This window comes from Giraffa tippelskirchi, chromosome 5, assembly GCF_054371585.1.
Source record: "Giraffa tippelskirchi isolate mGirTip1 chromosome 5, T2T-mGirTip1v1.2.pri, whole genome shotgun sequence".
Lineage (NCBI taxonomy): Eukaryota > Metazoa > Chordata > Mammalia > Artiodactyla > Giraffidae > Giraffa > Giraffa tippelskirchi.
In genome coordinates, this window is record NC_137279.1 from 191358169 (window position 1) to 191371661 (window position 13493).

Sequence of the window (13493 nt, forward strand, 5' to 3'; positions counted from 1 at the left end):
CAGTGTGTACACCTTCTATCAGATAATAAGGAGAGGTCAGGGTGTACACCTTCTATCAGATAATAAGGAGAGGTCAGGGTGTACACCTTCTATCAGATAATAAGGAGAGGTCAGGGTGTACACCTTCTCTCAGATAATAAGGAGAGGTCAGGGTGTATACCTTCTATCAGATAATAAGGAGAGGTCAGGGTGTACACCTTCTATCAGATAATAAGGAGAGGTCAGGGTGTACACCTTCTATCAGATAATAAGGAGAGGTCAGGGTGTACACCTTCTATCAGATAATAAGGAGAGGTCAGGGTGTACACCTTCTATCAGATAATAAGGAGAGGTCAGGGTGTACACCTTCTATCAGATAATAAGGAGAAGTCAGGATGTATACATTCTATCAGATAATAAGGAGAGGTCAGGGTGTACACCTTCTATCAGATAATATGGAGAGGTCAGGATGTATACCTGCTATCAGATAATAAGGAGAGGTCAGGGTGTACACCTTCTATCAGATAATAAGGAGAGGTCAGGGTGTACACCTTCTATCAGATAATAAGGAGAGGTCAGGGTGTACAATTTCTCTCAAATAATAAGGAGAGGTCAGGGTGGACACTTTCTCTCAGCTAATAAGGAGAGGTCAGGGTGTACACCTTCTCTCAGATAATAAGGAGAGGTCGGGGTGTATACCTTCTATCAGATAATAAGAAGAGGTCAGGGTGTACAGCTTCTATCACATAATAAGGAGAGGTCAGGGTGTACACCTTCTATCTGATAATAAGGAGAGGTCAGGGTGTACACCTTCTATGAGATAATAAGGAGAGGTCAGGGTGTACACCTTCTGTCAGATAATAAGGAGAGGTCAGGGTGTACACATTCTCTCAGATAATAAGGAGAGGTCAGGGTGTACACCTTCTATCAGATAATAAGAGATCAGTGTGTACAGCTTCTATCAGATAATAAGGAGAGGTCAGGGTGTATACATTCTGTCAGATAAGAAGGAGAGGTCCGGGTGTACACCTTCTATCAGATAATAAGGAGAGGTCAGGATGTATACCTTCTATCAGATAATAAGGAGAGGTCGGGATGTATACCTTCTATCAGATAATAAGGAGAAGTCAGGGTGTACACCTTCTATCAGATAATAAGGAGAGGTCAGGGTGTACACCTTCTATCAGATAATAAGAGATCAGTGTGTACACCTTCTATCAGATAATAAGGAGAGGTCAGGGTGTACACCTTCTATCAGATAATAAGGAGAGGTCAGGGTGTACACCTTCTATCAGATAATAAGGAGAGGTCAGGGTGTACACCTTCTATCAGATAATAAGGAGAGGTCAGGGTGTACACCTTCTATCAGATAATAAGGAGAGGTCAGGGTGTACCCCTTCTATCAGATAATAAGGAGAGGTCAGGGTGTACACCTTCTCTCAGATAATAAGGAGAGGTCGGGGTGTATACCTTCTATCAGATAATAAGAAGAGGTCAGGGTGTACAGCTTCTATCACATAATAAGGAGAGGTCAGGGTGTACACCTTCTATCTGATAATAAGGAGAGGTCAGGGTGTACACCTTCTATCAGATAAAAAGGAGAGGTCAGGGTGCACACCTTCTATCAGATAATAAGGAGAGGTCAGGATGTATACCTTCTATCAGATAATAAGGAGAGGTCAGGGTGTACACCGTCTATCAGATGATAAGGAGAGGTCAGGATGTATACCTTCTATCAGATAATAAGGAGAGGTCAGGATGTCTACCTTCTATCAGATAATAAGGAGAGGTCAGGGTGTACACCTTCTATCAGATAATAAGAGATCAGTGTGTACAGCTTCTATCAGATAATAAGGAGAGGTCAGGGTGTATACATTCTGTCAGATAAGAAGGACAGGTCCGGGTGTACACCTTCTATCAGATAATAAGGAGAGGTCAGGATGTATACCTTCTATCAGATAATAAGGAGAGGTCGGGATGTATACCTTCTATCAGATAATAAGGAGAAGTCAGGGTGTACACCTTCTATCAGATAATAAGGAGAGGTCAGGGTGTACACCTTCTATCAGATAATAAGAGATCAGTGTGTACACCTTCTATCAGATAATAAGGAGAGGTCAGGGTGTACACCTTCTATCAGATAATAAGGAGAGGTCAGGGTGTACACCTTCTATCAGATAATAAGGAGAGGTCAGGGTGTACACCTTCTATCAGATAATAAGGAGAGGTCAGGGTGTACACCTTCTATCAGATAATAAGGAGAGGTCAGGGTGTACACCTTCTATCAGATAATAAGGAGAGGTCAGGGTGTACACCTTCTCTCAGATAATAAGGAGAGGTCGGGGTGTATACCTTCTATCAGATAATAAGAAGAGGTCAGGGTGTACAGCTTCTATCACATAATAAGGAGAGGTCAGGGTGTACACCTTCTATCTGATAATAAGGAGAGGTCAGGGTGTACACCTTCTATCAGATAAAAAGGAGAGGTCAGGGTGCACACCTTCTATCAGATAATAAGGAGAGGTCAGGATGTATACCTTCTATCAGATAATAAGGAGAGGTCAGGGTGTACACCGTCTATCAGATGATAAGGAGAGGTCAGGATGTATACCTTCTATCAGATAATAAGGAGAGGTCAGGATGTCTACCTTCTATCAGATAATAAGGAGAGGTCAGGGTGTACACCTTCTATCAGATAATAAGGAGAGGTCAGGGTGTACACCTTCTATCATAATAAGAGGTGAGGGTGTACACATTCTATCAGATAATAAGGAGAGGTCAGGGTGTACACCTTCTATCAGATAATAACAGGTCAGGATGTATACCTTCTATCAGATAATAAGGAGAGGTCAGGGTGTACACCTTCTATCAGATAATAAGGAGAGGTCAGGGTGTACACCTTCTATCAGATAATAAGGAGAGGTCAGGGTGTACACCTTCTATCAGATAATAAGGAGAGGTCAGGGTGTACACCTTCTATCAGATAATAAGGAGAGGTCAGGGTGTACACCTTCTATCAGATATAAGGAGAGGTCAGGGTGTACACCTTCTATCAGATAATAAGGAGAGATCAGGGTGTACACCTTCTATCAGATAATACGGAGAGGTCAGGATGTATACATTCTATCAGATAATAAGGAGGGGTCCGGGTGTAGACCTTCTATCAGATAATAAGGAGAGGTCAGGATGTATACATTCTATCAGATAATAAGGAGAAGTCAGGATGTACAACTTCTATCAGATAATAAGGAGAGGTCAGGGTGTACAACTTCTATCAGATAATAAGGAGAGGTCAGGGTGTACACCTTCTATCAGATAATAAGGAGAGGTCAGGGTGTACACCTTCTAACAGATAATAAGGAGAGATCAGGGTGTACACCTTCTATCAGATAATAAGGAGAGGTCAGGGTGTACACCTTCTATCAGATAATAAGGAGAAGTGAGGATGTATACATTCTATCAGATAATAAGGAGAGGTCAGGGTGTACACCTTCTATCAGATAATAAGGAGAGGTAAGGGTGTACACCTTCTATCAGATAATAAGGAGAGGTCAGGGTGTGCACCTTCTATCAGATAATAAGGAGAGGTCAGGGTGTACACCTTCTATCAGACAATAAGTAGAGGTCAGGTGTATACCTTCTATTAGATAATAAGGGGCAGTCAGGGTGTATCAGTTCAGTTCAGTTCAGTCGCTTTGCGACCCCATGAATTGCAGTACGCCAGGCCTCTCTGTCCATCGCCAACTCCCGGAGTCTACCCAAACCCATGTCCATCGAGTTGGTGATGCCATCCAACCATCTCATCCTCTGTCATCCCCTTCTCCTCCCGCCCCTAATCCTACCCAGAATCAGGGTCTTTTCCAATGAGTCAGCCCTTTGCATGAGGTGGCCAAAGTATTGGAGTTTCAGTTTCAACATCAGACCTTCCAATGAACACCCAGGATTGATCTCTTCTAGGATGGATTGATTGGATCTCCTTGCAGTCCAAGGGACTCTCAAGAGTCTTCTCCAACACCATAGTTCAAAAGCATCAGTTCTTCAGCGCTCAGCCTTCTTCACCTTCCAACTCTCACATCCATACATGACCACTGGAAAAACCATAGCCTTGACCAGATGGACCTTTGTTGGCAAAGTAATGTCTCTGCTTTTAAATATGCTATCTAGGTTGGCCATAACCTTCCTTCCAAGGAGTAAGTGTCTTTTAATTTCATGGCTGCAGTCACCATCAGCATGATTCTGGAGCCCAAAAAAATCAAGTCTGACACTGTTTCCACTGTTTCCCCATCTATTTCCCATGAAGTGATGGGACCAGATGCCATGATCTTAGTTTTCTGAACGTTGAGCCTTAAGCCAACTTTTTCACTCTCCTCTTTCACCTTCATCAAGAGGCTCTTTAGTTCTTCTTCACTTTCTGCCATAAGGGTGGTGTCATCCGCATATCTGAGGTTATTGATATTTCTCCCGGCAATATTGATTCCAGCTTGTGTTTCTTCCAGCCCAGCGTTTCTCATGATGTACTCTGCATAGAAGTTAAATAAGCAGGGTGACAATATACAGCCTGGACGTACTCCTTTTCCTATTTGGAACCAGTCTGTTGTTCCATATCCAGTTCTAACTGTTGCTTCCTGACCTGCATACAGGTTTCTCAAGAGACAGGTCAGATGGTCTGGTATTCCCACCTCTTTCAGAATTTTCCACAGTTTATTGTGATCCACACAGTCAAAGGCTTTGTCAGGGTGTATACCTTTGTATTAGTGTAGCAAAGAGTCTTTTGAAGGGTTAGAAAGCCAAGAGGAGTGGGGTTTTGGGGTAGCGGTGTGTGGACAGAGCTCGGTCGCTGAGCACATGAGCTGCGGGTGTCCAGGACTAGCCAGAGGCCCGTAGCTGGGACAGGTTGCCTGTTTGCGAGACTGGACGCCGGGTGGAGAGGCTGGAGCAGAGAGAGGGCAAGTGACCGGAGACCGGGCTCCCAAGTGGCAGGCTGGGATCGTCGGGAGGCTACATCTGCCGGGTGGGCTGTTTAAAGTGTGAACACAGCCCCTGGCAGCAGGATGGAGACAGGCCCGGGCTTGAGAAGCACCCGCATTAAAACTACAGGGAGCAGGAGGGAGGCGGAGAGCCGCCAGGGGGCTGCGGCCTCGTGCAGGGGAGGCTGTGATGGCGGGGGGCTCCGGGGTCCCCGCTGAGAAGAACGGGGTGGGGTGACGGGCGTGCTGATGCAGTGGGCGGCACCTGTTCAAGAGGAGAGGAGTCAGAGGGAGGGTCAGTTCTGGGGCCGGAGCCTGACCCTCGGTGGTGTCATTTATGGACGGGGGGAAAGCTCTGGGCGAAGCTGGTTGGCAGATCGGGTGGCTGGGCCAGGATTTCTGTTCTGGAGGCATTATGTTCAAGATAGCCGTGTAGAGGTATTGAGACCACGGGTGGGCGTGTGGCCTGGGGTTCAGGGAGAGACCTGGAGAAGCTGATGTTAACATGAAAGAAGCTGGGAGTTCCCAGGGTAGCATGTGGACCTTCATGCAGTGAGTAGTCTCGAGGAGATTCGGGGGTCGGAGGGGAGGGGGCGGCTCTGGTAGAGGAGACACAGGCCAACACGGTGGAGGGGAGTTTGGAGAGCGGGCGTCCTGGAAGCCAGGGAAGGGGGCGTCGTACCCAGCGCTGCTGGGAGCGGGTCCTGTGGAGGCCGAGAACTGACCATTGAGTAGACGGGACAGCTAGTTGGTAACCTTGGCAGATACCCCTGTAAATCCCAACCAAGGCAACTGGACACAAAAGCCTTTGCAATATTTTAATCTGTTGTTAACTATTTCATGTCAGGAAGAAAGGAGAATAGTATTTCAGCTAAAATTTTAGACCCCATAGTGTCTGGATTAAATAATGAACCAGATCAGGACACTACAACTTCAGAAATAGGTAAGAAAAATATATTCTTTAAATTCCTCACTGCTTTGATAAGAAATATTTACATCTCAGGGTGGTTTTTTTTTTAATTATTATTCCCGCCACTTTAATGTTCATCCGATTGTTTTTACGATGTATTGAAGACCTGAAATAACTTGATACTCTGTTTGCTTTAATCTGCTAAGTTTTGTGATGAAAAAGAGTAACTCAGCTTTACATTTATTAACCTTTTCATGCCTTTTTATGTGTGACATTTCTGAACCCAAGTCAAAGTGCTTTCTTTTATCTTGTTGCTGGAATTTTATGAACCGGTGTGGACAGATGGAGAATTATCCACCAGACCGCTCTGCTGTGATCTGTTAAGAAAATGCTCCACAGTAAATGGGCTTCCCTCATGGCTCAGCAGTAAAGAATCTGCCTGCGATGCAGGAGATGCGGGTTCCATCCCCGGGTTGGGAAGATCCTCTGGAGGCGGAAATGGCAACCTGCTCCAGTCTTCTTGCCTGGAAACCCCCTTGGATAGAGGAGCCTGGTGGGCTACAGTCCATGGGGTTGCAAAGAGTCAGGCATGGCTGAGCACGAGCGTGGCCTGGCCACAGTAACTATTTTAAGGCGCTTGCTGGGAGCACCTGGGGCAGCATCCCTAGGGCACGCGCTTTACGTCTGAGGCTGGCAGCGCGCTGTGTGCACGTGTCCTGTGGGCACCATGGGTTTAGCGCACATCCTTGCCCTGCTGGCACCATGAGGTTAGCGCGCATCCTCGCCCTGCTGGCACCGTGGGGTCAGGTGTGTGGATCCGGAATCTCAGGGGATCATCCGAGATGATGGCTGCGTGTCATCTTCCGTGATGTTTAACTCAGTTCTTCAGAAACGTGGCAATTCTTGAGTGACATTTAAGGGGGGATATAGCATAAATCTTGACTTCAGGGAAAGGTAAACATTTTTCTGGGCTGAGCTGGCCTCAGATCTGTCTGGTTTGTAAAAATTCAGTAATTGTAGCTAGAATAACAGCAGGCCCATCTTTCTGTGCTTGCAGTCTGCCTTTCCTCATATTTTTGCTTGTCTAAGAGATGTGTGTGCAAGCCTTCTGCTCCATCGTCAGTTCAGCAGTGACGATCTGTGGTTGTTCTGTTCCAAGTAGGTCAGCCCTGCGCGGTGTATCTGGGTCTTGAGCAGTGTGGGGGACGAGTGACCTACATCGGGGCAGAGCGCTTTCTTACGGATGGACACTCCGTTCTCAGTGACCACACGGGTTGTGCTGCTCAGCCACATCTCGTGATGGTTTATTCACTTCTGCGGGAGCTTTTCTCAGCCCCTCGGGGGTCCCGGAGCCGTGTGAGAGGGGAGCAGGCCGGGGGTGAAGCCAGAGTGAGAGGTTGCCCCGTGTGGGCAGCCAGGCAGCCCACGTGGACGCACCTCGCCTCCAGACCCAGACCCATGTACCCGCTGGCCCGGAGCGAGCCGCAGGGTGTTCTTGCTGCGCTGGTGTCTCCTCGTGGGTGCCGGGTGTGGGAGGACCTGCCTGGAGGGTCCACGCAGTGGCTGCCTTGTCACTGGCGAGCCATGCATGATGTTTTAGTGCTGGTCACTCACACAGCTGCCGGAGCCCCCAGTTGGGGTGAGCCAGCACTGTTCCGAGAGGGTGTGATGAGTTTAAAGTCAAGTCAGAGAGTTCTTGAGACACACAGTAGCACTGTAGGGATCTTGCTGCTGCTGCTGCTGCTGCTAAGTCGCTTCAGTCGTGTCCGACTCTGTGCGACCCCATAGACGGCAGCCCACCAGGCTCCCCCGTCCCTGGGATTCTCCAGGCAAGAACACTGGAGTGGGTTGCCATTTCCTTCTCCAATGCATGAAAGTGACAAGTGAAAGTGAAGTCGTTCAGTCGTGTCGGACTCCTAGTGACCCCATGGACTGCAGCCTACCAGGCTCCTCTGTCCATGGGATTGTCCAGGCAAGAGTACTGGAGTGGGGTGCCATTGCCTTCTCTGTGTATGGATCTTAATAGACCTTTATGTGCAGCTGTGAAAATAATAGAAGTTGTGCGTTGAAGGCGCCCAGAGCACTGACCAGGGGTCCCAGACCCGTGCTTTGCAGGGATGCAGGGGCGCCTGGTGCCACCTGGTGGCCATGAGCCGGGTCCTAAGCACTCGCTGTGCCCGGGCGTGGTCCTGGAGACCTGGGTTTGGGGGGCCCTCCCCACAGGCCCTTCCTCCCTCGAGCCTGTCCCTGCGCTCCCCCGGGGTCCCCGTCATCACATGTGTCATCCCGCCCCGGCCGCCCCTGGACTCCCGGAATCCAGGGCTCGCCAGCCGGCCTTAGGGTTCCTTAAGCCTCCAGGCCCAGTGGCGCCGGTCTCTCTCAGTCCCCGTCTACACCCGGCCAGCGCTTCAGACTGAAACTGTGCCTTGTCACGCTGACCGCTGCCGGGCCAGCCAGCCGGCGTCACTGTGCGGAGTCCCGGGAGAGCGTATGGGCTTGGTGGTTCTCATTTGCCTTTTCAGGCGGATCGAAAAGTTCAGCAAGAGATTCGTCCATTTCTTTCTCAAAATACGAACGCTGTCTTTCCCTGCTCCCGTTGTCATGCAGGCTGTCTGAGGAGACTCGGTCCTCCTGCAGCCGTGTGACAGTCTGAGGTCTCCTGGAACCTTATCCATCCGTCTCTTTATTTTGCTTGGGTTCCCTCGTTTCATGTTCTTTCGTTGTTTAGAAGTTTTCATTATGAAAAATAGATGAAAGTAGAATAGAACGATTGGCACTTGTGTGCCTCTCACCCGGGCTGGGCGGTCCTGAGGTTCTGGCATGTTTGCTTCATCTATATGACATTGTTCTGTGAACGATTTCAAAGTATATAAAAAAAGATTTCAATACTGAAAGGTTGTTGCTGAACCCACGGAAAGACACCAGGATTCTTGGCCTCCGGAGGAAAAGAATTCAATCCGGGGCCAGAGACCAGGCTTGATCGCTCAGAGCTTTTGTGCAATAGAGTTTATTAAAGTATAAAGGAGATAGAGAAAGCTTCTGACATAGGCATCAGAAGGGGGCTGAAAGAGTACCCCCTTGCTAGCGTTAGCAATGGAGTTATATACTCTCAGACTAATTATTACAGTGAATCAAAAGAATGTCTGGAGGTTGTAAAGCCCTCACCAGACCTACTCCCATAATTTACATTTTAAGATAACAGAAGTAGCCAGAACGTTTTTTCCACAGACTGTCCTCAAGCAGGATAGATTATTGTTATATAATCCTAAGGAGTGTAGAGGGAAAAAAAAGTTTGTCCTTTCTTCCTCCCTGAGAATTCCAGACCCCTCTCTCCTTGGGGACCCCTGGACTTCCTATCAGCCTGCGTAGGATGTGGCTCTCTCACGACTTTAAACACTCTGTTTGAACGCTTCAGCAGCACTTACGTGGCCATGAAGTGACTGTTGCACCCAACACACTGATTCCCCCGGATCGTCTGAAACCCAGGCTGCATCCTGCCTCCTTATCATCTTCTTCTTGTCTCTTTAGCCTCTTTGAATCTGGAATATCCCCCGCCCCGACTTTTGTCCTGAAACGTTGACTTTCCGGAGCAGGGCGGTTGCTGGTCGGGTGCAGCATGTCCCTGCTTGTTCCTCGTGGTGTCATGTAGCTTAGAGCACCTACCCCCATATGTCCCTTGGATCTAAAGGCCTGATCAGACTTGGGCTGAAGAGTCTGCTCTCCCTCACCCTTGTAGGTGATGCTGTGCCCTTTGCCTTACGTCCCGTCAGGATGCACTCAGCGTCTCTGCACCCCAGAATACGAGGCTGAGGCTGATCCCTGGGCCAGGCAGCTCCCCCCGTACAAACCCTGGTTGTTTGCATTTGCATTTGGATATGGTCAGCAGCTCTGTGCGGCTAGATGCTGCACAGCGCCCTGGCAGGGAGCGGGCTGCTTGTGCTGTGCTGCGGGCCACGTGCTGGCTGAGGCGTTTCCGGGAGAGTAACTGGGGTAGACCTACCAGGTGCCCCAGCTTTGCACACGTGATCTCACGGGTGCGAACCCACCCCAGGTGCCACGTTTCACCCCCGTCCTTGCCTGCGGGGGCCCGTCTTTGCCTGCGGGGCCGGTAATTACCAGTAACTCAGACAACAGCTGGTGCTCATGCGCGGTTGTTTTTTTTCTTTGTTAATTCATAGTGATTTTAATTTCTAATTTTTTTCTAAAGCTGTTGTTTGCCAAGCTGGCTAACCTAGGCTCTCTGATTAAGGATTGGTTGTAGTATTATTAGTGAAGGTGTAGTCTGTTTTTACGTACTTTCTATTTGTGTGAATTTGGGGTTTAATAAACCTCACTTAAGACTACTGCTAGAAATGTTAAAATAACCATCATCGCCTCTCAAAAAATAGAGAAAGAACTTTGAGGAGATGAAATTATGCAAAGTGTCCTTGGTCTCCTTGAGCTACGGACAGAACGCATCTGTAATTTACTTATTGTGTTGGTGGAGTTTGCACAGTACAGAAAGTATTTGATGCTTTCGAATAGTATGTGACAACTTAAAGTAATTGGGGTGTTTTCTTCTAAAGTTGGTCATCTACAGCTGCCCAGCTTACCATGATTTTTAGATTTGTTTGTTTTAGAACTTAATAGTACTTCATATTGGTTCTTTGGTTGCTTCCTATGAGATATCATAAATAATTAACTGCTTGAATCAGGCTGTTTAGGTCCACATCGTTCCTAACAGATCAAAAAAAATTTCCTCAGAAAATTATACGTTATCTGTTTTATGTAGTTCTAGTACAGAAAATAAAGCAACTCTTTATTTGACAAGAATAAAGATTCTTTATTTTATGACAGCATAGTTCTGACATGAACTATTTATTTGAGTACCTGTAGTAATTATAAGACTGTGTTTCAGGAAGAGGGACATCTTCCCAGTTTTATGTTTGTCTCCAGATCCTTTGGATATGGGGGAGTCGCTGCTTTCATAATGGGTCAGGTTTCCTCCCTGGTTCTTGCCACAATTCAAAGTGTGTCCCCTCAGCCCCCCTGCTTTTCTTTTTGATAGGAGAAATATTTTATTTCTCGGATACTTGATATTTTTTCCTATTTTGGTCAACATTTGCATGTCAGTCAGTAAACAGCAGGCAGGTGTGCCGGAGCTTCCGACGTGTGTAGGGCTGTGCAGAGCCAGGAGCATTTCCCTCTTGCTCCTGCCTTCGTGAAGCTGCAGCCTCAGGTCACAACTCCCAGGCTGGGCCGTTGTGGGGAAACCAGGGAGGCTGGTGGTGTCAGGCTGTCCTGGAAATGGGGGAGGGGGCCTGGCCTCTGCCTCGGCTGAGTGGGTGGGGCCTGCCCACTTCCCGGGCGCCCCTTCCCCCTCCTGATCCCAGAGCCAGGCTTGGGGGAGCGGTCCAGGTGCATTTTCTGGGACGCTGCCCTGGGGCATCCCTGGGGAGCTGGCGGTGGGGAGGTACAGATGCGTAAGGTGCCACCCATGACCCCGCTGCATGTTCCCGTCTTAATCACCCACTTTAACTGTCTGACGTCAAAAGAAGCTAATACTAACTCAGCTGGTATTTCAGATGACAGTGCAGCCAGTCTGTGGGGAGGCAGCGCCGAGTCCGAACCAGCCGCGAAGCAGAAAGGTAAGAGGGATGCTGGTCCCCCGTGCGTCCCCCACATGGGGTGTCCCGGGGCCGCAGCCGCAGGCTCCCAGGCCTTTGACCCCCCGAGGCCCAGCCCCTTGTCGTCCACACTCAGGACCAAACGTGGCTGGTGACTCGCTCCTGCCTGTTTGATAAACTGGAGGAGAACGTCCTAGTCCCAGCCCCAGGGCCCAGGCCTTCCCATGTCCCGAGTCCCTCCTGAGCCCAGAGGTGTCGGGGCGACCCCGGGACAAGCCCCAGTTGCTGCTGGGGGTCCCGGAGGCCGGGCCGCAGCCCCAGGTTTCCCGTCCGAGAGGACTTCCCAGCGGCTCAGAGGCCGTCCCTGTGAGTCTGCGGTGATGCTCTGACGCCAGTCCTCCCTCACTGCGGTTCTGCTTCCAAGTGTGAGTTTTTTTCTCAGCATTAAAAAAAACTTGTAGTAAAGTTGTACATTCAGTATTTGCTTTGTTTTAAGAAAAGGCTTTATTGGCGTACAGTTGCTTTGAGATGTTGTTAGTTTCCGCTGTGCAGCAAGTGAACCAGCCGTGCGTACACACATCCCCCGTTCTCTGGACCGGCGTGTGCTTCCTCAGGCCCTGGAGGTCCTGCCGGGCATGGAGGGGCACCTGCCCGCCGCCCCCGCTCCGTGCCCCAGCGCCAGGCCCGCGCAGGTGTCAGGGCCGCAGGGGCATGGGCAGCTGAGGGCGGGTGTTTGCCAGCCTGTTCAGCAGAGAGTGTCTGTCGGAGGCCTGCGGTGTGCTTGGCCCTCGGGCAGAGGGCGCCTGGGTGAGCTGAAGCAGCAGGCCCTGCAGCAGGGGCTGCGGGTGGGCTGCGGGGAGACTCACACTGGGGTCAGGGAGGGCCTAGGGGCCTCGGGGTGGGGCGGGGGTGGGGTTGGGGCCAGTGGCCGTATCGGGAGCTTGGTGACAGGACGCTGATGCCGTTTTTGGGGTGAGTGGCTTCATGATGCTCAGATCGTGTGGGAAGCGTAGCACGTGGTCCAGAGGCCAGACCGGCCCGGGCTGTGGGGTGATGGGGAGGGACGGGGCAGCGGGGTCGCCTGGAGGCGTGTGGACGCCCAAGGGCAGACGCGCTGAGTGCAGAGAGGGGGCTGGCGGCCTTGACGGGGCTGGGAGCCCGGCGGGGGTGCGCCGGCCAGGGACGAGGGAGGAAGGCAGAGGGGGCCCCGGCCCGGCGTCTGGGGAGGAAGCTGGGTTGTGCAGGCAGAGCCCAGGGCCAGGGGCGTCTGCGAGGGGGGGCGCTGGGCTGTGTTGGGGGCAGGCCGCTGTCAGCTCCGGACTCCGCCGCCCTCTGAGCCCCCCGTGGCCCAAGTCCCTCCCCGGCTCTGAAGAAGACTCGGGGCCGCGGGGTCGGGGCCATGGTGGCATGGCAGCCCTCACCTGGGTCCCTTCCCCAACACCCCATGCGTCCTCCCAGGCGGCCTCATCTTCCAGACCGCCCTCTGCGGGGCCGGGCCCCTGCGCCCCCAGAGCCGGCCCCTTTGTGGCAGCGTGTCTGTGGCTCTGACCTCGGTGTCCACAGGCCGCCCTCACGGTCCGGCCCCTCCCCACGCTCAGGTGTGCGTCCTCCGAGGGCGTCTGTTCTTGGCCCTCGGCTGCATCCAGGGAGCTCTGGCTCTTCTGCCACGTGTTCGAGCTTTTTAAGAGTGGAGCGCAGAGACCGTCCACCCAGCCCGTGGCGCTTCCCTCCTGGGTCGTGGCCTCGGCCGTCACGTTTGTCCCCGTAACGTGGCACTTGAAGGAGAAGTCCGCGGTGACGAGTGCCGAGGCGGCTGCTGAGGGCAGACGCCGTCCCGTCTGGGAGCCGATGGAAAGACACACACTGCTGACTTACGTGGGACGGGCCTGTCTGCCCGCGCCTGGCCGCGTCACCTTCCCCCACCTCTGTGTCTGTCGTTCGTCTCCGTGACGATACACGTTCTCCTCATTCCTGTCTCCTGTTTTCAAGTAATGACATAGTATGATTCTCTCTAAAAACAAAGCAGTGGCA

General features: G+C 51.0%; 1 protein-coding gene across 22 annotated transcripts in view; it reads left to right on the forward strand.

Annotated features, from left to right (window-relative positions):
- The window catches only part of IFT54 (intraflagellar transport 54), a 73759-nt gene that overhangs the window by 21942 nt on the left and 38324 nt on the right, over positions 1–13493 (forward strand). For 10 of the 22 annotated variants that reach the window (XM_081491273.1, XM_081491269.1, XM_081491276.1 and 7 more), the window contains one exon: positions 11421–11483. The exons of 3 other annotated variants lie outside the window; for them this stretch is intronic. In XM_081491273.1, coding sequence (XP_081347399.1) covers positions 11421–11483 — 63 coding nt within the window. Of the gene's footprint in view, positions 1–5793; positions 5893–11384; positions 11499–13493 lie in introns of all 22 variants that reach the window. 9 more of the 22 variants (XR_014053961.1, XM_081491270.1, XM_081491274.1 and 6 more) reach the window with 2 other exon arrangements.